The 23,730-nt window shown below is 46.1% G+C and overlaps 2 protein-coding genes and 1 long non-coding RNA gene across 27 annotated transcripts in view; 1 reads left to right on the top strand and 2 right to left on the bottom strand.

Moving 5' to 3' along the window:
- Positions 1-11,031, bottom strand: part of Atp8b5 (ATPase, class I, type 8B, member 5) — a 119,998-nt gene extending 108,967 nt beyond the window's left edge. For 4 of the 8 annotated variants that reach the window (NM_001431282.1, NM_001431283.1, NM_001431284.1 and 1 more), the window contains 2 exon segments: positions 7,108-7,151; positions 10,969-11,031. In NM_001431282.1, coding sequence (NP_001418211.1) covers positions 7,108-7,135 — 28 coding nt within the window. In that variant the 5' untranslated portion in view covers positions 7,136-7,151; positions 10,969-11,031. 8 annotated transcript variants of the gene reach the window in all.
- Positions 1,971-11,917, top strand: LOC148005760 (uncharacterized). Its single transcript, XR_015620843.1, has 3 exons — positions 1,971-2,080; positions 6,175-6,368; positions 11,027-11,917. It is a non-coding gene; the product is annotated as an uncharacterized LOC148005760 (long non-coding RNA).
- Positions 11,918-13,458: 1,541 nt separating this feature from the next.
- Unc13b (unc-13 homolog B) overlaps positions 13,459-23,730 on the bottom strand; it is a 215,142-nt gene continuing 204,870 nt past the window's right edge. For 9 of the 18 annotated variants that reach the window (XM_087550947.1, XM_087550948.1, XM_087550954.1 and 6 more), the window contains 14 exons: positions 21,968-22,094; positions 21,650-21,746; positions 21,297-21,440; positions 20,724-20,801; positions 20,242-20,319; positions 19,687-19,775; positions 19,331-19,483; positions 19,098-19,221; positions 18,934-18,990; positions 18,692-18,772; positions 18,028-18,175; positions 15,853-15,945; positions 15,242-15,401; positions 13,461-15,079 (listed from right to left, as the gene is read on the bottom strand). In XM_087550947.1, the coding sequence (XP_087407073.1) occupies positions 14,794-15,079; positions 15,242-15,401; positions 15,853-15,945; positions 18,028-18,175; positions 18,692-18,772; positions 18,934-18,990; positions 19,098-19,221; positions 19,331-19,483; positions 19,687-19,775; positions 20,242-20,319; positions 20,724-20,801; positions 21,297-21,440; positions 21,650-21,746; positions 21,968-22,094 (1,715 nt within the window). In that variant the 3' untranslated portion in view covers positions 13,461-14,793. 18 annotated transcript variants of the gene reach the window in all.

Raw genomic sequence — 23,730 nt, 5'->3', positions numbered from 1 at the left:
GGAGGGAGGGAGGGAGGGAAGGAAGGAGGGAAGGAGGGAGGGAGAGAAGGAAGGAGGGAGGGAGAGAAGGAAGGAGGGAGGGAGGGAAGGGAGGGAGGGAGGGAAGGAAGGAGGGAGGGAGGGAGAGAAGGAAGGAGGGAATGAGGGAGGGAGGGAGAGAAGGAAGGAGGGAAGGAAGGAAGGAGGGAGAGAAGGAAGGAGGGAGGGAGGGAGGGAGGGAGGGAGGGAAGGACCCTTTAGAAGAATACTCATTCCTGCTTTGTCCTGTCTCCTTTTCAGTTTGTCCTTGGATCAATTCAACAGGGAACATGCAAAGGCTAGAATGGAAGGGGCTAGAATGATGTTCATTTTTACCATCTCACGTAGGTCCTTGAATAGTTGAAGAAACCACTTATAACAGCCCACCTTACGATACTGTGAGAAGTCATTGAAGATCTTTAACAGGCAACTGTTAATATACAAGAACATTAAAATTCAAGAAAACTAGAGTGTCGTAATGAGGGACTGAGGATCGGGGAAGCTTCTGAGAACAGGGAAGCAAGTTAAGTGGTCACTGCAGGCAGTGCATGCCTGTGGCCCAGCTTCTTGGGAGACGGAGGCAGGAGAATTAGGGTTAGGATAACCTGGACTATATGGTGAGCAGGATAACGTGAGGAGGAGCAGCTTAGTGAGACTGACTCAGCATAACAGTTTAAAAAGGCTGAGGGTGTAGCTCATTTGTAAGGGGTTTCCTAGCATATAAAAACCCTGGGTCTAGTTCCCAGTACTGAAAAACAACAACAACAACAACAACAACAACAACAACAACAACACCCAGTTCTACTGTAATAATCTGTAGCACAGTGAGCTCCCCATGTTGACGATGGCAGTACAAGAGGAGGTGGAATTTACTTATTCAACAAACGAACAGGCTGGGCTCTTTACTAGCTATCAGTATACAGGGGGTCTGATGAACTTCTGCCAACAGTGCAGCTGCTGTTTGAGTTACTTCTGAACACTAAAGTGCTTTATGAATATGCATAATGGAGCAGTGTCCCAGGGAACAGTTGGCTGTGGTGAGAGGGTCATCAGTGTTCTTTAACTGAGACCTGAATGACAGGACAACAGGCACAGTGCTGATATCTGGAAGGTCATGGCAAACCAAAAACCAGCAGTAACTGCTAAAAACTCTGAGACAAAATAAGCTTGATGTGTTTGTACAGAGAAAGGGCCAGCAACTCAAGAGCATTGAGAACAGGAGTCAGATTTGCCAGAGTCTTACTGATACAGATGTGGATGCTTGCAGCCAACCATCAGACTGAGCATGGGGACCCTGATGGAGGAGTTATGGGAAGGACTGAAGGAGCTGAAGGGGTTTGCACACCCATAGGAAGAACAAAAATATCAACCAACCAGACTCCCCAGAGTTCCCAGGGACTAAACCACTAATCAAACAGTGTACATGGAGGGGACCCATAGCTCCAGCTGCATATGTAGCAGAGAATGGCCTTAATGGCATCAATGGGAAGGGAGGGCCTTGGTCCTTGAAGGCTTGATGCCCCAGTGTAGGGAAATGCTAGGGCAGTGAGAAGGGAATGGATGGGTGGGTGGGGGAGTACCTTCATAGAAGCAGGGAGGAGGGGGTGGGATGGGGGTTTTTGGAGGGAAAACTGGGAAGGGGATAATATTTGAAATGTAAATAAGTAAAATAACCAATATTTTTTTTTAAAAAAGAGAGAGAGAAACATTAAAAAAGAGAGAAGTAGGTAAAGACCAGGTCATGCTGAGCAATGAGAAGATTAGCCAGAAGTCTGCCTTCACTACGGGACTGTTATGAGAAGCACCACAAGAGTTTGAGACAGATAAGAAAGGATGAGTGTGATGATCTCTATATGCTTGCCCAGGGAGTGGCACCATTAGAAGGAGTGGCCCTGTTGGAGTAGGTGTCACTGTGGGGGTAGGCTTTAATATCCTTGTCCTAGCTGTCTGGAAGCCAGTATTCTGCTGGTAGCCTGCAGATGGAGATGTAGAACTCTCAGGACTGCCTGCACCGTGCCTGCCTGGATGCTGCCCTGCTCCCACCCTGATGAACCTCTGATCTGTAAGCCAGCCCCAGTTAAATGTCCTTTATAAGACTTGCCTTGGTCACGGTGTCTGCTCACAGCAGTAAAGCCCCACCTAAGACAGTGAGAGAATTAAAGGCTGCTGGGCATAGTGGCGCACACCTTTAATCCCTAGGAGGCAGAGGAAGGAGGGTCTCTGTGAGTCCAAAGCCAGCCAGCCCTCCACTATGAATTCCAGGACAGCCAGAGCTATGTAGTGAGACCCTGTCTCAAAAAATAAAGTTAAAAGATCTAAATACAAAGACACCATCCGGTTTCATTCTATTTTATTCTATATAATAAGGACTCAAAGAGGGAAAAAGAGAACAAAAGAGAAAGGAGGCAGTAACTCTGGAAAGTTCCTGCAGGAGTCTAGGTGAGAAATGAGAGCAGAGGAACCTTAGGCTATGAAATAAAGGTGACAAGACCTGGATGATTCGAGGGTAGCTCCTAAAGCTGACTGGCTTTGTCAGTGGTTTGGGTGCAAGTATGAAACAAGAGGAATAAACATAGGGAGGGACATATTGGGGGCAGGTGGCTCAAGAGTTCCCGGTACACCTTGGTTTGCTATGACATTGAAGAGCATCACATTCTACAACTGTGTATAACTGTGAAGCATGGAAGGAAACTTATTCACTGTGCAACTGGCGGATCTTCCTCTTTCTTCCTTTCCTCTTTCTTTCTTTCACTTATTTTCTCTTTGTTCCTCTTACTTCTGAGCTCGTTTCTAGGGACTAATTTGTCTCCTGGCTTTGGGTCTCACTTTCTGCTTCTGATATCACTGTAAGAATGTTTAGAACTTTGGAAGACATGAGATCACCAGCTGGGAAGAGAGAGCTGGCACAAGGTCTAGGACATTCGTTCCAGCTGAGAGGCCTGGGAGAGGAGAAACCAGATAAAGAGGCCCTGGACTCAGTAAGATGAAGTTCATGGTCACCTTAATAAAGCTAACTGCAGTTCACTGAAAAGCAAAGACAGTGACAATGAACTGTTTCTAACAACTGAGAAATTGTTGCACAAAAGGTATATGGCTGAGGTGCGTGCCCGTAACCCCAGGAACTTTGAGTCAGAGCATCACAAATTGGGGTGGCATTCTGGTGAGCCCCTGCCTCAAACTAAAACCTAAACCAAAAGGCTGAGTTCAGGTCGTGCTCTACTCTAAGCTACTCCATTTGTATATATTAGGACAGCTGTTTTTCTGGGTGTGTCTTGCCCTGGAAACTGTTTTACAAGCAGCACTGACTCTAACCTTTTCTTTACACGGGAGAAAACTTCCTGGTGCTTCTCTGCCCTTCTCATTGTCCATTCATTTGAAGGACACCTCGACTGGGTCCAGGCCCATGAGTAGTAATAATAAACACAGATTTGACAGAATCTTTGTGGTAGGATATAGAGTCCTTTAGGTGGTGGTGTACCTGAGTCATATGGTGGCTTTATTTTCAATTAAAAAATATTAAGACTATTGTTATTATATGGTGTAAAATAGAATTTCAAAAGGTTTAATTTGCATTTTCCTAAGGACAAAAATTCATATGGAAGGCTTGTGTCAAATACAGCAATGGTCTCAATGCTCCCAAATGTAGGAACCTACGCAGGACACAGTAGTAGAGTGAGCAGTCAAAAGTTGAAGAAACACAAGCAAAGCAGCAGGGAGGCATTCTTCAGACAGTAGGCAGGGCTGAGCAGCAACAGCTCATGTGGTATCGTAACCACTAACTGCCTTAGCAGCAGGGAGGCCCACTTGTCAGCTTCACCTTCAAGATGCTTGGATTTGTACCCAACCTACTCTTTCACCTGTCTCTTCCACTATTTACCTTTATGCAAACTGGTCACTATGTGTCCTGCATTTTTGTCATCTATGTGACTGTTGTAATGTCACGTCCTCCAAAGCTATCTTATAAAGGCCAGTGGAAATTCTGGGGACTTCTCAATGAAGTTTCCACAATCTCACACACAGAAATACTTTGGCCCTCCAACTCCCATAATACTCTGTTGACTTTATTCTCCAGAATAAACTATTGCTCTTTGTGCTACAATCACGTTGTAAACATTTTATCTTCTTTGCCACTGTAGGTAGTCACTGGAGCCATGTTGGCTTAAGTCTTCTAAATGGGGAGAGGGTTGTGGTTGTGATTTTTGTCATCAAGAATTTTTTGTTTTATATTTTTCCCTTATTTATTCACTTTACATCCTGACTGCAGCCCCCCTCTTTTGTCTCCTCCCAGTCTCATCTTCCCACCCCTTCCCGATCTTGTCCTCCAGTTCTCCTATGAGAAGAGCAGGCCAGGGGAGAAGGGTTTTATAAAAACACGACTGAGTAAGGAGTAGACACAGGCTGGGCAGGACGGTTCAGTGGGAAAAAGTACTGTGCTGTGTGAGCCTGGTGTCTGGAACCATCGTAGAAGGACCAATTCCCGAGAGCTGCTCGTTGATCCTTATACATGTGTACACACACAAATAATAAATGAAATGTTTTTTTAAAGAAAGAATGAACATGATAGGTAGATTTATTTAAAATAACAGTCCAAGGAAAATCTCCCTAAAAAACACACACTACATGATGTCTCCTGCTGACAAATTCATTAAGACAATTGCTACAGAGAATACAAGCACATTATCGGCTGATACTGGAAATCAGCTCTGGGATCTGTGTGTCTCTCAGCTAATAGCAACCCAAAGGCACATTATCCTTAGCTGCCCTACTTCATTAGCTACAATGTGGTAGCCATGGAGCGAGGCACTTCTGTGACTAACTTAGCCCAGCTTCCTACACTCGGGGACTCAGCCTCACGTGGTAGCTCACAGTAAAAAGCAGTATATTTCTAATGGGAGCCTAAGGAATTCCCATGTGAGGCTCCCAGTCTACATACGTCCACAAGGGTATCAAATTGAGCATGCCTAAATTAAACTAAATCTCATGTTTAAAAAGAAACCATTTGAGAATTGCCTTCCAGTTAGGCGTGGCAGTATAACCCTTTAATTCTTGTGCTTGGGAGTCAGGGGTAGGTACATCTCTGTGGATCTAAAGCCAGCTTGGTCTACACAGAGGAGTTCCAGGCCAGTCAGGTCTACATAGTGAAGCCTTGTCTTAACCGTAACAAAACACAGACTTGCCTTCTGTGTTTACCAAGAATGCTTGTGCTAGGAGTCACTCTGGATATCTGCTGACCTCTTAAGGTCACTCTGATTCTGGAAATTGCAGAAATGAGTCAGGCACTGGGAGCTATCTAGTTTACTTATCTACCCTGAGTAGTTTTCCCTCTATGTTCATCCTGCTTAAACACTTGCAGTGAAAAAAGTCTCTCCAGACAACTGTTCCACTTCTGGTCAGCTCTGTTTATAAATTCCTTTATGCGTATACTTTCTCTTGACACTTAATGAAACCTTGAAAGGCTAGGAAGGGTCAGTAGTAGGGTTTGCCTAAATTGTACCTTGAGTTCTTCCAGGCTGGCTAGCACTGGGGCAAGCAAGCCCTTGGCCCTTGGATGTAGTACTTGATGTGGTGTCCAGTCTTCTCTGTGATTGCCTTCCATCACGAGCTAGGGTGGCCACTGAGTTATGAGTTATGTTCCAGGGACCTGAGCTCCAATATCCAGCTGATCCATCTGCCTACTACTCGGGCAGCCGACCAAACACAGTATCAACACTTTACTTTTCCTTAGCACTCACCTTGAACATCTTAACTTTCCTGTCTGCCCTAATTCTCAAATGCACTCCACTCCATGCTATCCATCCACAAACCCGTCCAGGAATTTCTCTTCTCCAGCATGTCTCTCAGAGACTTTCAATAACTTCTCTTGTATTTTTCTTCTTCTTACAACTCAAGTCCAGCAATGGCTAGGGTTAGGCAAACACTGTCTAAGAAGAGATGTTCTGTAATCTCAGTTAAACAGATACATTCAACAATAGTTGCTGGATTACTGTCTACCTTGTAGGTCAAAGATTAGGAACATGCTCACCTTAAGCCTTGTGAAAGATATTTTCATCCTGGCTATCATCGCATGGCTTTCTGCTTACAAATGTTCAGAATTAAATTACTTATCCATGTGCTTCAGCTCTTTGGTTAAACATCACTTTTATTGTCTCTAAAAAGTATCCTTAAGGCTCGAGACCCCATATGAACAACAATGCCAACCAACCAGAGCTTCCAGGGACTAAGCCACTACCTAAAGACTATACATGGACTGACCCTGGACTCCAATCTCATAGGTGGCAATGAATAGCCTAGTAAGAGCACCAGTGGAAGGGGAAGCCCTTGGTCCTGCCAAGACTGAACTCCCAGTGAAGGTGATTGTTGGGGGAAGGGTGGTAATGGGGGGAGGATGGGGAGGGGAAGCCCATATAGAAGGGGATGGGGAGGGGTTAGGGGGATGTTGGCCTGGAAACCGGGAAAGGGAATAACAATTGAAATGTAAATAAGAAATACTCAAGTTAATAAAGATTAAAAAATATTTTTAAAAAAGTACCCTTAAACAGTACTCTCATGTACAAATTAATACCATCAATAATAACCTCAAGTTCAATTCTGCAATTTTCCCCTCTTACCTTTGTAGCAAAAGTAGTTTCAGGCAAGGTCAGAGGCAAATCAAGTTTGAATCCTAACCAAATGCCTTGAATATATATATATATATATATATATATATATATATATATGTTTTTTGAGACAAAGACTCATGTAGCTCACGCTGACCTAGAACTCACCCAGGGTGGCCAAGATTCTTGATCATCCTTCGTCCACCTCCCACATTTTGGGCTTACAGATGTGTCCCAGCACACCTGGCAAACAATATCATTTCCCCCATTCTGATCAACTGGAGATTGAAACTAGGGCATCACTGAGCTAGACGCATCCGCAGCCAGTGCAGATCCCAATTTACAAGGTGTTTCTAGGAGGGTGTCAGTTTGGTGCTTTAACAGAAGTCCTGAAAGCACAAACTGTGTGAGAGCATGGTACAGTGCAGGCTGGGACAATACCTGGACTGTTTGCTGAGCCCTGCACCTCAACTGATATGAGCTGATCACTTACCTGAAATAAAAGCTTTTACGTATTTCATCTCAGAGAAACACCACCTAAGAACGAAACAAAAACTGCTTTGTCAGTCAGCTGGCATCCTGATGTTATAATAATACCTACCATTCAGCAAAAATTTAGTGTGCTGGACACGTTACTCAGTGCTTTATGTGGGTTATCTTGTTTCTCACTAAAATGGGGATTTTAAGTATTTTTAATTTAAAATTATGTGCATGTGTTTGTGTGCGGGTAAACATACCCAAATGCAGGTGTCTGTGGAGGCCAGAAGAGGGCATCAGATTCCCTGGAGCTGGAGTTACACACTGGGTGCTTGAAACTGAACCTGAGTGTTCAGGAGGAGCAGGAATGCACTTACCTGAGCTCTCTCTCTCTCATTTTGTTTTTGAGACTAGATTTCATTATGTCACATCATGGCCTTGAACTCACAATCTTCTGCCTCAGTGTTCTGAAATTTTGGGTATATGCAGTACCCAGTTCAGGTTGAAGTAAAAAAAAAAATGTCAAAAGCCTAGCATGCAGCCAAAATTAAACTAACCAAAATAGTGGATTCAAGCCAGGCAGTGTGATACACACCTTTAATTCATGCACTTGGGAGGCAGAGGCAGGTGGCTCTCTGTGACTTCAAGGCCAGCCTGGTCTACAGAGTGAGTTTCAGGACAGCAAGTGCTATAAAAAGAAACCCTATCTTGAAACAAACAAACAAACAAACAAACAAACAAACAAACAAAAAAACCAAACCAACCAACCAATCAAAATAGTGGATTCAGTATTATCCAATATCAAGCGATTCCAATGTGCATTCAACGCTGAGGACCACTAATATATACTTCCTCATATCATATAAAAGAACTCGCCGGTTGTGGTGGCGCACGCCGGTAGGATTTGCTGAAGGAGGCAGAGGCAGGAGGATCACGAGTTCGAGGCCAGCCTGGGCTACACATTTAAAAATGGGGTTGGGGATTTGGCTCAGTGGTAGAGCGCTTGCCTAGCAAGCGCAAGGCCCTGGGTTCGGTCCCCAGCTCCGAAAAAAAAAAAAAAGAAAAAAAAAAAAGAAAAAAAAAAAAAGAACTCAGCATCTAAATAATTTTAAAGTGATCAAAGCTCACTGAACAAAAATCCAGGTGATTCCTCCAGTGAATGATTTAAAAATGCTGATGTCGGAAGTTAAGGATACTGTAGAACTTTTCGATGACTTCTTAGCTTTCTCCCATTAAAAGCCAGAGTCATTATAATGAGCAACAGGTTTCTGGGGATTGAGGTTATCTTTTCCTTCATTCAGTCAGTTCACTTACACTTTGAGACCTTGGCTGGAGAAGGTATTTTGGCATGTAAGAAAGGACCTAATGTAAAGTGGGCATCCAGGGTAGATGGAGTACTAGCTAGTAAGTGAAGGGCATGGGGAATATTAGGGTAATCATTCCTCTGCACCTTGTTCAAGTTCCTGCCGTGATTTTCACCACCTAAGACCACAGCTCTTGTCTGGAAGCTCCTCCTCCCAGAGCTGTGGCTCCAGCCTGACTCTGTATGAACAGTCCTTTGCCTTTATCCTCTCAGCCTTAGGAGAGCTACTCACTGCTGCTGCTAATCCTTGTGTTTACTCCTTCATAGTTCCTTTATCACTGACCAGGCCCTTAGGTCAAATCTTTATGACTGTATCAACTGTCTTTCTGCTAAGTCTCTGATTGCTACATCAGAAAACTGATACATGGAGGCTGAAGAGATGGCTCAGTGGTTCAGAGTATGTACTGCTCTTGCAGAGGACCACAGTTTGATTCCAAGCACCTATATCAGGCAGTTCCCAACAGCCTGTAACTTCAGCTCCAGAGGGGTCTGATGGCTTCAGTAAGCACTGGCACGCAAGTGCACATACCCAAACACAGACCAATACACATAATTAAAATGTAAAAATTTGGGGCTGGAGAGATGGCTCAGTGGTTAAGAGCACTGACTGCTCTTCCAAAGGTCCTGAGTTCAATTCCCAGCAACCACATGGTGGCTCACAACCATCTGTAATGAGATCAGGCCCTCTTCTGGTGTGTCTGAAGACAGCTACAGTGTACTTATATATAATAAATAAATAAAATAAATCTTTAAAAAATGTAAAAATCTTTTAAAGGGGATTAAGAAGAGATGAATGCTTTATTCATTTGAAGTTCCATTCACGTTCCAATACCTGCAAGGGCCCCTTCTCTTTTTCTACTCCAGTCTCCATCTTTCCCAGTCTGCCTAGCCTTCCATGAAGTCTCTGAGCACTCTACTACTGAACAACTCTGCTGTTTACTACTGCTGTGCTGAACCCACTGTGACTTTAGTACTTGTCCTTATGGTTCTCTGACCGTTCAGCTGTTTCGATAGGGGCATTCTTGGGAGGCAATAAATTCATTACGTTAGGTAAGTTCAACTGGAAAGAACATTTGAGGCTGCCTTAACTCTGCATTTCACAGATGCAGATAGTCAGGTTGGCATACAAGAGTCTTTTTCATAGATATACAGCAGCAGAGTTAAGTCTAGAATTTAGATTCTTCCTATTACTTCACTATGCTGTTGAGTCTGCACTAGATACTTAAGTAATTAATATGCTGATGGGTTATTTGTCTCTTATCCAATGCTAGGGCCTGGACCTAGAAGAATACTTGACATATAGGAATTGCTCAACAAATATATTTTCCTTGAACTTGGGACAGAGTTACTTTATCAGAACACAGAGGATTCTGCATAAAACTTCTGTATTCACATAGAGAAAATTTATAGTTTTCAACGTCCATCTCACCCCCTCTAAGTTAGATATGGCAGGAATTACCACTCCAAATATCAATTGCAGAAAACTGTTATGCTAAAGGCCAGACTCCTGAACACTACGTATAAGCACTGAGACTCATATTTATGTCTTCTGATTCTGGCTTCAATACCATTTTTGCCATTTTTATATTGCTTTTTCAGTTTTTCCTTTCTGCTCCTGGGTCTGGGATGATCATGCAAAACATGTGTTGTGAACAGACATGCCACACACTTAGGCTAAAGGAAGTGATTCTAGCCTTTAAAAATCTGCTAGTTCATACCTTCTAGAAGACCTGGAATTTTCTCTACTCTTCTTTTGTTTGATACTTTATCAAGGGGCTGGAGAAACGCTACTCTTCCAGTAGCACTGAGTTCCCACACATGGCAGCTGCTATTGCTCTTTAACTACAGTCTCAGGGGATGTGGTGCTCTCTTCTGGCCTCCAAGGGCCCCAAACACAATTTATACTTATGATCCTACCAGCCAGGAGGCAGAGGCAGGAGGATCAATACAAGTTGCTGAGCAGTCTGGTCTAAACAGTGAGTTTCAAGCCAGTTAGGGCTATCCTGCAAGACACTATCTCAAGGCAAAGTAACAATGTCTACCTTGGCAGTTCCTCGGATACATAAATACCTACTCAGTTTCACATTAGAAAATCTGTTCGTGGTAGAGAGTTTAATTTTTCCTGTCAAGTAGGCATTAAAAGGATGAGAATGACAGCAAATGCCCAAGAATCTTAACACTCTGGGGGAAATGTGCAAACTTCCTTAGTTACTAGGGCTAACAGCTGGGAGACTTAGGGTTAACCTGATTTAAGGATTAGATGGACAAATGTGTGCCCTTTGGGTGCTATCTGGCAGAGAATAAAAACTTGAAGTGTATGGACAAAGACATCTCTAGGAGCGCGCCAGGGAAACCTGTATATTTAAGGAGTACTGACAGAGTTCTCTTGGTGAGTATTACAATAGTTCTCAAAGAAGTAGGAGGCTTAGCAACCGTAGTTCAAGTAATATAAGGTCTCCAAGCAAAGCTGTCAGAAAGAAAACCGTAACTTCTCCTCGGGCGCCCCCTACTTACCGTCGCCTCACAGCCTTCTACTCCAGCAACCTCCATCTTAACGCACCTTTCTGCGCAGGTGCCACAGAGCCACAGCTTCCGCCCAGGGCTGGACCTGCCCACCCACGCGCTGCCACGGGCGTCTCCAGCCACGCCCCCGTCTCCAGCCACGCCCCCGTCTTTCTGCTACCCTCGCCCTAACCAGGATACAGCAGATGAAAAGTCTGGCTTTGAAGTAGTTGGGTCCTAAATCCCTGAGATGGCTGAGTCCTGTAGAGATGAAATCCTCAGATCCTTCCGGGGGCTAACTACATGCTAATGAGGGGAGAATGGCAATGGAGAGTGCTGCCAGAGTTGGTCGAGTCCCAATGGCTTCCAGAGGTGACAGACTAATATAGAAGGTAGTGGAAAGGGTGGCTAGACATTAACAAGGACCCAAGAATGTAAAGCAGCACCGAGGGGCACAGTGCACAAGTATGTAGGGAACTATAAGGGCAATAATTCAGTCAGCTGCAGGATTGTGTGTGTGGATATGTGGTGGGTGTGCCCTCCTGGTGAGACTTAAGTTTCAGCTTAGAAGCCAAGGTGACCACTGAGTAGCTTTGACCTGAAAAGAGGAAGGACCCAGAGAGATAGCTTAGTGGTTAAAAGCACTTGTTCTTGCAGAGAACATCCATATGGTGTCTCACAACCATCCATAACTCCAGTTCCAGAATCTGATGCCTCCTTTGACCTCTGTGGGTACCAGGCACCCAGGTGGTGCACTAGCATACATGCAGGCAAACACCCATACACACGAAAGTACATACAACTTTAAAGTACTTTTTAAAAAGAGAGCAGGAACAAAGGCTGGGGTTTATCCGCGATCCAGGGGAGGGGAAATAAAAAAATACGAGGGACGAGAAGTTAGACAGAGTCCCTGATACAAACATGAGGGGTCATGACTAAGTAATAAAGACTGTGAACTTCCAAGATGCCTGGCTTCTTCTTTACCCTCTTGACCTGAGACAAAGGCCGGAATGTAAAATAAATAAATTAAACCAGAAAAGGAACATCAGAGCACGGAGGAGCACTTCTGTAACAGGTTAGGAAGAGGAGGAGGAGGAAGAGGAGGAGGAGGAGGAGGAGGAGGAGGAGGAGGAGGAGGAGGAGGAGGAGGAGGAGGAGGAGGAGGAGGAGGAGGAGGAGGTGGTGGTTGTCTTATGGGCTTTTTTAAAAACTCCTCCTGCCAGTGGGGCCCCTGCTGAGGGACTGGCTCAGCAAGTTCAAGACAGGTCAGGACATGGTTATACAATAGTTGTAGGCCAACCAACTAACTGTCCTGTCTTTTTTTAAACACACCAACCCTAAATTAGGGGAGGAAGAACCTTCACACTTGACAAGTTCCTAGCCATCAAGAAGCTGGGCTTCTGCTTTGCAGAAGAGTCTCTCTCTCTCTCCTTTGCAGGACAGTCCCTGCTGAATAGGAATGTTTTCTCACTTTTAATAAAAAGCTTTCTTCCAACTGCTGAATCTGCCCTTTTGCAATTTCTCTATAGCTACCTGTCTGTCACAGCTGAGATTTTTTTCCCCCCGCTCTGCTTGTAGCTCTTCAACTGGCAGAGAAAACGAACCCAATCAAGTCCCGTGACAACTAGTGGTAGTGGAACTAGAAAGTAGGTAGTAGGTTTCCAGGAACATTCCATTTATCAGCAGGGTTAACTGTAGCCTGGAACTGCCATGTGGACCAAGCTGGCCGCAGATTCACGGAGATCCAAATGTCTATCTCCCAACTGTTGCTCTTAACATGTGAGCCGCCCTACCCAGGCCCTGGGGACAATTTTGATGCACAGGACAGAAAGTAGCTGTTTTAGGAGGGGAGTGGGAGAAGGAAGAAGCTTTAAAATGACCGGGCAACTGAATAGAAAGTCTCTATTTAGCACACAATGGAAGTGGGTCCAGTTTCCTGTTGCAGGTGCTAGCTGTGGTAGGAAGGAGTTTATGAGGTCTGTATTTTCTGATTCCATGAGGCCTCATTTTAACCTTCCTTTCTCTACCTTCCAAGTTTTGCTACCACAGATTATCTGCCTTCAAGAGCTGGGGCAAAAAGCCCAGCCTGGGCTGTCACAGCAGCCTGGGCCCTATGCTATACTCTGCTCTGCTCTGCTCTGCTCTGCCTCTCTCCTCTGCCCAGGCTGTGATCTGCCCCAGTGATCCTGGACAAGGAAGGAGGAAGCATGGACTACTTTTCTGTGGCACCTGTCAGCTCCTTCCCTTCTGCACCTTTTGCAGGAAGCTGATGTCCTATGTAACAAGACTGTTTATCAGACTGGTTGTCTCAGTCAAAACCAAAATGAATCAGCCTAATGACTGTGGAGTCAGTGGTCATTCAGAACACTTAGTTTCCACCATTGGCTATAAGTGGAGTGGGGAGGGGGAGTGTAACCAGGGGTTATTAGTCCAAAAGCTATGAATAAACATGACAATCATTTTTATAGTTTTCCAAATATTTACAGAATTCCAGACTCCAAAAGTTGTTATAAGATAATTTATTAAAGTCTACCCTACAATTTCCCATAATAATGGCACATATAATAATTAAAAACAGCAAAGATGCTCAGTTTGTTTCCTGTATTGTGGCGCACTGTGGAAAATGTTGAGTCCATAGCAATTTCAGGAGGCTACTATCAGGAAATCCAAGGATCAAGCTACATTTCTGACCAAGAGTCCAGGAAGCTCATCTGACCTGCTGAAAGGGTTTGTCTTTGACCTTCCAGCAAGTCCTAAAGTCCCCCCTCCATCCAGCTCATACAGAGGAATGAAAGTCCAAGTTCCTTCTTTATGCTTGACCAATCCGTGGGGAACAGCAGCTGATCCCAAAGAAAAGAGGAAGGCCAAAGACTAGATGCTTTCTGTAAGGAGGACGGCCAGAAGCTTGTGGCCATGGGTGAGAACAGTTCTTTCTAGACCATTTTTCATTATTTTTTGGCTTTGATCAGGGACTACTCAAGAAAATATCCTTGGATCCTTAGTTAGCCTTCAAGTCTATACATATAAGATATTGTGTTGTGTTGTGTTGTGGTATGTGTGTGTGTGTGTGTGTGTGTGTGTGTGTATGTGTGTGTGTGTGTGTGTGTTCTAAGCATCACTCCCTGCTTACAGGAGTAGGGAGCTGGGAGTACTCTGGGCAGATGAGACCCCTGGTGCCTGGATTCCAAAGAAATATTCTGCTCAGGGCTCCAAAGCACCATGTGAACCTGCTTTGACTTATGACAGCTATTCTGAGCAAAGGAAATAGCTCGGTGTCTTTGCAGAAGAAGGTATCTTGTTCAGTTTCCAAGCCTTGTTCTCACTGAAGCCACACAAACCAGTCCTGCTGCTCAAGTGACAGTGGATTCCATTCTTTGTGTTCCTGCTCTGGCCAATCTCCACTGTGCATCATGGAGTCAGCCAGGTACAAGCTCCAGGCCTTCTAAACATGTTCTAATGAGGAGCACATAAGTGCCTACCTGGAAAAGTGTGGTTTAGAGAAGGGTGGAAGTGGGAAGTGGAGGGGACAGTTGTCTACCAAGAATAACTGGCACTCTTGGAATGTCTGTCCCTCTCTATTTGTGGAAAAACCTCTCCATGAAGTAGCTTCTACAGCTCAGCTTCTAGCACCACAGACCTACTGGTTGGGGATTCAGGACTTTTCTCTAAAGAGCCATAGTCTTAACTACCCCAAGATTCTCCTTAGTCATCCTTAACTGGGAGAGTCAGCTTTTTGACTACGAGGACTCTAAGCTGGCTACACAGCTAACTCTCCCTGACTGATCTGAGCAGTGGGTGCTGTCTGGATGGCACACAAGGCAAAGATGGCAGAGATGGTCAGCTCCCTTCCTCTATGGATCGAGACTCTGACTTGAGCTTCACGAACTCTCGGGCTACCTCATCATTGCTCCTCTGAGACAGAATCCGGAGAATGGTCATGCCTGTCTCATCCATGTGGATCTTCCGGCCCAACGGGCACCAGCAGGCACAGCTGCCCTTAGCTGCCACATCCCTCAGGGGCATCACTGCCAGTCCTATCACACGATCCTCCCGGGCAAAGCAGTAATCCTTCACGCATATCTGCAATTCATAGGCCTCGGGACCCTCTTCATTTCCCAGGAGGCTATGAGCACAGGGATAAAAAGCCAGAAATGAACATTTTCTGCTCAATCCATCCAAGGTTGACATCTAACCAGTTGGTCTACTCCCACTTTCTTCAGCCTTACCACCCAGCACTCCCCAGTTCCAGAGCTCCATAGGTTTCCTTTTCTGTAACTTAACTTACAAATGAAAAGTCTCGTTGTACTTGGGAGTCCAGCTGTTACTTTTAGACTTGGTTGTGAACTTCCTCTTCTTATCGCTTTGGTGTGGGCCAACCATGGTCACTTCCACAAAAGGCCGGAACATACCTGCTGTCTGCCACTTGAGATCATTGGCTGCTACCACTAACCAAACAAGGGAGATCTGTGAGAGATCCCACCAGTATTCCCAGTTCTTTTTTTTTTTTTTTTTTTTTTTTTTGAGCTGGGGACCGTACCCAGGGCCTTCTGCTTGCTAGGCAAGCGCTCTACCACTGAGCTAAATCCCCAACCCCGTATTCCCAGTTCTTAAGCCCTAGGTCATGTTTCCCTTGGGGAGGATGGAGCCGGAGCACTGGGAAAGCCCCTGCTTTCAAGAGATGAGTGAGGCCATGGTAGAGAGGGTCACACTCTGCCGGACTAGCCTCATTCTCTCCCACTAAGACCAGACAAGGCAGTCCAGTTAGGGGAACAGGATCCACAGACAGGAAGCAGATTCAGATCCCTGAGGGATGGGGCCTGGGAGGAGAGGGAGGCCAGATATAGGAGAGTAAAGTGAATAGATAAAGGGTTGGATGTCTAAGTAAACAGCACTCACCTTTCACTGTGACCTTATGCTCCCCAGTGCCAGGATGTGTAAACAAGTCCACCTGAATAGAGACTTCTCCCACAGGGTCGTCCACACCAGCCCCTGAGGGACAGACAGATGAATGCCCACGGGAGAACTAGAGTCCAGCTCACCTGAGGGTTTAGAATGCCCCACCTCACACCCTACCCTGAAGCAGGAAGAAATCACCCACAGTCGTCATGGGGAAGTAATAAATGGGAGAGGAAACAAAAAGGAGAGAAAGAATGAGGCTGTACACTATAACTCAAAATAAACCGGCAGAATCTCCGAAGAAACTGACTTCAAAAATATACTGAGAATTCTCTCTCCCTACTTCCCTCCTCCTTTCTGCTTTCTGCTCATTCTTATTCCCTGTGCAGTGCTGGGTGGATTTGAACTTGACTGCCTCGTGCTTCAGTCTCTTGATTTCTGATTATAGGCATGTGTCACTGTGCTCTGACTTAATTATATCTCTTAATGCTCTTAGAGAAGAGAAGCAATCTCGTGCTTGTCCTTGGGATTTCTGGGTGTCCCTTCTCTGTCCTACTTCAACCCACAGAACAACTGTCTAGTCACAATCTCTGAAGAAGCCAGGCCACTGCCAAAGGCAAGATTTGGTACAGAACTCCTGGACTTTGAACAGCTAGTTCAGTCACCCCCAGCATACAGCTCACTGTAGTCTACTGGGTAAGTCAGTGTTTGATTCATATTTGCACAATGTAAAAGAACATACCCTTTTCTGGCCGAATGTCCTCGTTAGCAGTAAACCTAATACCTTTCCCATCATGTACTGAGCGAGGACAGGCAAGTCAAGAAGTGAGCAGCAGGAGGACAGAGAAAGAAGAGCAGTTAGAGGTCAAAGAGTTACAGTCATTAGAGAGTTCATAGACATTCTGAGGAAACTCAGATGGGGGCAGGATGCAAAGTCAATGCTTGAGTATCCCACATTAGACTCCTCCAGTTGGAGACCAACTAAACCATGGCAGAACAGTAGAAAGTATAGATAGAACATTTCTAAGGCCACAGGAAAAGGCAGAGGTGCCAGCGTCTGATTTTCTAGTCCCTTAAGAGACAGACAAAAATCCCTACAGTACGCCCCGCTAGCACTTTATGCCCCGTCTTCACTGTTACCTAGCTGTAGTTCAATGCTTCCAAAAGCCTTGTGGGTTAACTCAGACCCTCCCTCATGTTACGGCCTTGTATGTCCTCAGTTCTGCAGTTCTCCCTGCTCCCTTCAGCCACACCCATCCCTGCTGGTCTTGTTTCTTCCTCTAGACTCTCGACTAAGAACAGCGTAGGAAATGGAGCAGTAATGCACAACCTCTTCACTTTCTTATCTCCAGTCACTTCCTGTTTTAACTACTTAGATTTCTCCTTTCTGGGTCAACTCTGTAGTTCACACCCACAGCTCAGTAAGACTCAAGCCTCCCACTCTTGCTATGCCATCAGGGTCATAACCCTGGCAGCCTGACTGAGCTTTCTTGGAGGAACCCACATAAGTATGCCTGTAGGTGCCTCCTGGAAGGATCCGGCTCCAGGATCGGGTCAGAACTCCAGGATGAGCCTCTCTTTGAAGATGTGCTTTGGTTAGGACAGGTATAGCTGGAGGCAGGAAGAAGTATGAGGGACTGCAAATTCCCAAGAAAAAAAAATATTTCCCTATGCCCGAAACAGATCAGTGTGGTCAGTCCCCAGTGCATAAGCATCACCCTTGAGCCCTCAGCCTTGCTGTGCTCCCTTCAGCTGCCCAGAGCTGCCTTAATCTTTTCATCCGTGCTGTCTGGTCGGGAAGCCTTTGTCCTTTTCTCTCCAGAACACCACCAAGCAGTAAGGCTGCATGTGCATCCAACCATTCCCTGTCAGGGCTTCCTCATTTAATTACTCAGCTGAACAAAGCTGAGCCCAGTAAATGTGCACTGGGCAGGAGGAGATGCTCAGGAAAAGGAATAAGGAAACCCCAGACACATTTCCAAAGCCCCTGTAACTCTCAACCCCTTGTCTTGTGTGGGTATGTGCCTGGGTAAGTACTGAATGTTGACAGCCAACATTCTCTAAGCCAAGCTTGGAGGAGAAATTGGTTCCTCTCTGAGGGCTGAACAGTAACAACTCCCTACAGGTGCTGTATATGGGAGGGGAGGTGGGCACACGTAGTCCTTAGTCCCTTACCCTGGGCAGTCTGTGAGCGCACAAATGTCTTGATGAGAGTGTCTGTGGTCTGTGTATACAGAGAGAGGGCATAACGTAGAGACTGCAGGTCTGGGCTCTTTTCCAGGAAGGTTTTCTTCAGACCATTGCCTCCTGCATGGAAGTATTGCTGAAAGATAAATGATCACTTGCTTCAGCCTCACAGAGAGGCAGCCCCACAACTGTCTTCAGAGAAGCCAGAAGACTATAAGAACAGACTATTTGACACACTATGATCAGAAGCACCCATGGAGCCAGCCAGAATCCCTGAGCATCATTCAGGTATTTGGCAAGAACAGTAGGGGAAGGCATATTCCTGGAGGCAGTGTTTGAAGAAAGGGCCTATCTAGTTGGGCAGGTATGAGATAGAAGCATTTTAGGTAGAGTGAAGAGTCAAAAGTGATCTTTTACCTCTCTGAACCTTAGGGAACTTGACACCTCAGATGTACTTTCCCAGATGCCTCAGAGGTAGTTTACATGCACCCGACCTATCACCTTACCAATCTAGTGTCTTGGGCTTAGAATGGTTTCTCTCTCTCTGTACCCCTGACACTGCCCAGGCCATGCTCTCTGGATACACAGTACTAAGAGCCTGACAGCTAGCCTGCGGGGAGACTGCCTGGAGAAGGAGAAGGGGAGTGTCCACCTTGACGGTGTCCAAGGCCAAGTCGAGGACAGCACACTGCTTTGGAGTGAGATTCCGTGTTTCCTCTCGTACCATGTGGTCCTGGAACCCCAGAGAAAACATTATCAGGAAAGCCCAGAGCAGTCATAAGTGAAATGCCCTCACCAGCCAGTTCAAAAACAGCCCTCACATAGTAGCTCTTCCCCCAACATCAGGCCCCCAGGCACTCCCCTGCAGGCTCATGGACCCCACACCCCAAGAACCTTGAGTTTGGAAAGCTGGCTCAGCTCCTTGGCAGCAGTTAAGATCAGCTGGGTGCCCTGGGCAGAGAGAGAGATCAGTCAAAAGCAGAGGACTGCAAACTATCAGGAGGTGGGGAGTGAGGGAAAGGAGGCAGTGGGAGCCATCGGGAGGGTGGCGTTCTTACTGTCTGGTCAATGAGTGGGGGCAGGACGATGACCCGCTCCATGGTGTTCATCACCACTCGCCAGAGCTCCTTCAGGACTCGCTTCAGCACTGTCTTCTCACACACAGTGGCAAACAGTGTGAGGCTACAGATACAGATAACAGGTGGGGCTGGGGAAAGTATGGAGTGCCCGCTCCCCGGAGGCTCCCGTCTGAAGGCCTCAGCTTTACCTTTCCTCTCAGAGTGCTACTCACTTGCCATCCAGGAAATCCATGAGAGGTCGCAGCACACTATCTGCATCCTGAGCCACCGAGGCTCTGGCGTTAGGGGATGCATTCCCTGTGCCCCGTACTTGGCCCAGGATGTCAGCCATTTGTCGAACACACTCGTCGATCCGCACCTGGAAGCTACAATATGCCCACAGTGCAGCCCTCCCTGTCCTCACACCGACAGAGGAGCAGCAGCAATTCAGACTCATTTCCTTATGCTGCGTCCCCACAAGGGACGACACAGAGGAACACAGGAATGTCTACAAGTAGGGATAGCAGCTCTCGGAACGTCCAGAAACTACATCTGGTCTAAGTGCTGCATATTATGGGAGGCCACTGACCTGTTTCCAAACACCATGCTGAGCTCATCCAGAACTGTATTCAGTTTCACCTGCAGCTCCTTCAGACTGTCTGCAGCTTCAGAGTCCAGCTATGGCCATAGGGGAAGGCCAGGTTAGACTGGTTCACTTCTTCATATGCCACCATTCCCCCTTAGGGCGATACCCCAACATCCACTCTTCCCTCCTAGGACCATATCTCAATACTGTCTCCTCCTTCCCAGGACTAAACCTCAGTGTTTGCCCCTCCCTCCTAGGACCCAAGCCTAATTCTTAGAAACAGGCCCCAATGGCTAATTCTCTATCTTAGGTCCATACCCCAAATGCCCGACTCTCCCTCCTAGGACCCTACCTCTATGCTTGTTTCTCTGGGTTAGTACCATAACTCAATGGCTACTTTTCCATTCTAGGATTTTGTCACAATGTCTTTCTCAAATGAAGCCATCCTAAGTCAGAAGCTAAGCACACGTCATCTACACTTAATTGAGAGAAGGTAGAGCTCTGTGGCCAGGGAATGCAGCCCAGACAGAGTACCGTAAGCACACACCCTAAACTTACCTCTTTGCCTCCCATGGCCTCAAACATTTTCTCCAGCTGGACCCTCAGTTGCTGCATGTTGTTCATCAGGATACAGGGCTTTGGGGACAGACAGACAGATCCTTCAGTCTTAGCCCGTTTTAGCACAGCACCCCTAGGGTTGGGTCCTCACTCTATTAAGCTATCTCCCGGCTAAAAGCAAATCCAGAGAATTCTCTTTGAACAAAGATAGTAAACATTTTGCCTAAATTTAGGCTAGGTGGTAGTTACACAGGAACTCATGGTATTACTCTTTCTAACTGTGAATGTCTACATTTTTAATTGAACACAAGCAAATGCTTAGTAGAGAAAAAGCATCAAATGGAGGCTCAGGGGCACACTTCTCATTATCTTGTGGCATGAGCCTCAAGCAAAGTATGAAGGGCACGAGAAGTCAAAACCAGGTGAGGCACGCTCAAATATCCTCCACTCCCTTCCTCTCAGTGCCCAGAGCCAGGCCCTACCAGTCTCTCCTTTGTGCAGTAAGCTGGGAAGTTCTTTGATAAGATGTCTGCATACTGTATCAGCACTTTGCCGATGGTCTGAGGAAAGAGAAGAAAGGGAAGAGAGAATCTTTGACATCTCACAGGGACCTTGCTGCCTGAAGTTCCATTTCTCATCCCAACACAATGGCAGCAGGGAGCTGGCTCCAGTGATGCACACATATGGTCCCAGCACTCGGGAGGCAGACCCTAGGAGGACTGTTGCAGGTTCAAAGCCAGTCTGGGCTACATAGTGGGTTCTAAACCAGCCAGGGCTATCCATCAAGATCAGGTCTCAAAATATGAAACAAAACAAAACAAACCCTCCAAATATCAAGAAAGCAAAGAAGGACTCGTAGGAAGGAGCAAAGTTCCCTCTCAACTGCAGAGCAGAATTGAGACGGACTATCAGTCTGCTTAAGGCACAGCAAAGGGTAAGTAGGTAGTGTAAGGCTTTACCAGAAGGTCACCATGGAAGAGGGTAGAACACAGGCCTATGACTTACTGTGAGTGTGGTGGTGTGAAGGGGCAAGGGCCCAGGAGGTCCACTGTTACCTTAGCAAACCTTCTCATATAATGGGCAAGGATGCTGGGGTCTGGACATTCCAATTTCCGGATGATCTCAAAGCTCTGGTTGAGTTGTGTAAAGACGTCCACCACAGAACAGGAAAACAAGGCATGCTCCGATGTTTGCTGGAACTAAGGAAGACCACACATGGAATAAGCATCCATACACAGCTTTAGGTTGAAAGAGCTCTGCCTAGCATGGGTGCCTCCATGCTCTCCACAGCCTTCCTACAGATTGTTTAGGATGGGGCAGATCAGCCTAGCAGACTCCCAAAACTTCCAGCCTATGGCTGAATGCCGAGACCCAATTGACCAGCGTGTAGCTAAAGCCCCCAACTTACCCCATCTCTCTTATCTCGTTCCAAGGCCCCACGAAGGAATTCCAGGGACACGTCTTCATTTTCATCTAGCCACTGTAGCACGAACTGCTCAAACCACCTGCAGTTAGGACAGGAGGACTGAGGATGGAAGCTACTTGGTATACACCGTAAGACCCGACAGCTCCTCCAGATGGAATCTCTGGAAGGCAGGACATTAATATTTCTCTTTCTAAAGCAGTGCCTACAACAGGCAATCTGAACCAAGCCTACTAAACTCAATGCAGAGTCCTGTCTTTACCCATTCGGACCCTCCCTCCTCTTTGCTGCCCACACACTCACGCTGGGTACTCAGGCACCTGCCCCTGGAGGGCAGGCAGCTCCCGCACATATTCATTGTGGAGCCACTTCACCTTGAAGTGCAGGTTCATGTAGTCAGCACTCTTACACAGCCGGTCTTTCTCATGTTCTAATGGCGGAGGGAAACTGGGTAAGTTTTAGCAATAGCCATGGCTCCTGTACTTCCTCAGGTCTACATAGGTGGCTCTGCCAGAGAGCCTAGAAGACAGGCTACTCACAAGGACTTCTAACATCCACTCCCGTACCCGTCCTCTACGAGCTTCCTTTACAGAGGCTAAGCCAAGTAAAGCCCAGTCTTACTCTAACTCCTGGAAGTGCAAAGTGAAGTCTCTGGTCTCTGGTAAGGAAAGGAAACGGTGCTAATGATAATTAGTAGAGTCTACCAGGGAATAGGGGAGCAGGCGTGAAGGAAAGACAATGTTTTTCTAGTGCTTTGTTTTGTTTTCAATCTTAGTAACTGAGCTATTCTATCAAGCAGGCTTAAATGCAGAGATAATAAGTCACACGTGGTATGAATATGTTAATAGGCACCACTAGAGACAGAAAACCAAACATAGTGACAGGGAACAGCCATGTTATGACAGAATCTCAAGGTAAAGTGAAGGGCTCCCAGGAACCGCTGAAACACAGAAAATGAGCCCTCAGGGAAATATGCAAATGAGGACCATCACTTTGGAAACTATGGAAAACAGGCCACCGTGCTGTAGAAAATGGGAATGTGATTATGGATCTGATGGGTTAGCGAGCTGAATCTAAATCTAGGATGAAGTTCACTCAGAGTCTAGAACACCAACCACATCCACACATTATCTTCAAACCTACCCTTTAGAGCTGAAGTATTACTTTGAATAATAAAAACCAGTATGTGTTGCTATAAAGGTTATAAAGGAAAGACTAAGCAAGAGTGAAGGAGCAGCTGCTTTCCATCATTGCTTAACTTTGAGATAGCATAGGTACTGCTCCTCCAATTCAAAGCAGAACATCTAGTCTAGGGATGCTAGTTCTAGTGACTAGTGCAGCAGGCACTTATGGGGCAGGAGAAGCCTGGGCCACAACCTGGAAAGGCTTGAGGTCCCTAGACTTCCATCTTCTGGAACTGTAGGACCATTGTAACCCAAAGCTGCATTTGCCGTCTCTTCTAGGAAGCGGTGAGCAAGAGAAGGAAGGGTATAAGACTAGAGGCAAAGGGACAACCAAAAGTTCTTACCACCAGCAAACAAGACTTTTCGAATACGAATGATAGTAGTGGCTTGTGACAAAGCAGAGATACCAATGAGCAACAAAAGTGGGAAAATCAGGGACACCAAAGAGACCCTTTTTACTATTCCATTCTCTAGACCTTGAGACAGAATGATGGCGCAGGGTGCACTGACCATCTCCCTTATGCTAGATCAACAATACACTGGAAATGGGGGCAGGGCTTCCAGTGACACCTGGACATTTCCCTCTGTTTCAGGACCTTTGAGTTACTGTATTTGCATATTCTTACATTCTCTGACATTGTGTCCTCTGGTATCAGGCCCCAATTTTTATAACAAATATTAACCTCAGTATATAAACACTAAGTAGATGAGTGTTCAAACATTGGGTATACATTTTTCTAATAAGATCCAAAGAGTTAATGCTCTAGTAAGGCTGCATGAGGGCACGGTAGAGAAAGCTTAGTTGGTAAAATGCTTGACTCATTAACAGGAGGAGCTGAGTTCAGATCCCAGACCTACATAAAAAGCTGGGTTGGGTATGGT

Source organism: Rattus norvegicus, chromosome 5, assembly GCF_021556685.1.
Source record: "Rattus norvegicus strain SHRSP/BbbUtx chromosome 5, alternate assembly SHRSP_T2T, whole genome shotgun sequence".
NCBI lineage: Eukaryota > Metazoa > Chordata > Mammalia > Rodentia > Muridae > Rattus > Rattus norvegicus.
This window is presented reverse-complemented; position numbering and strand designations above follow the sequence as displayed.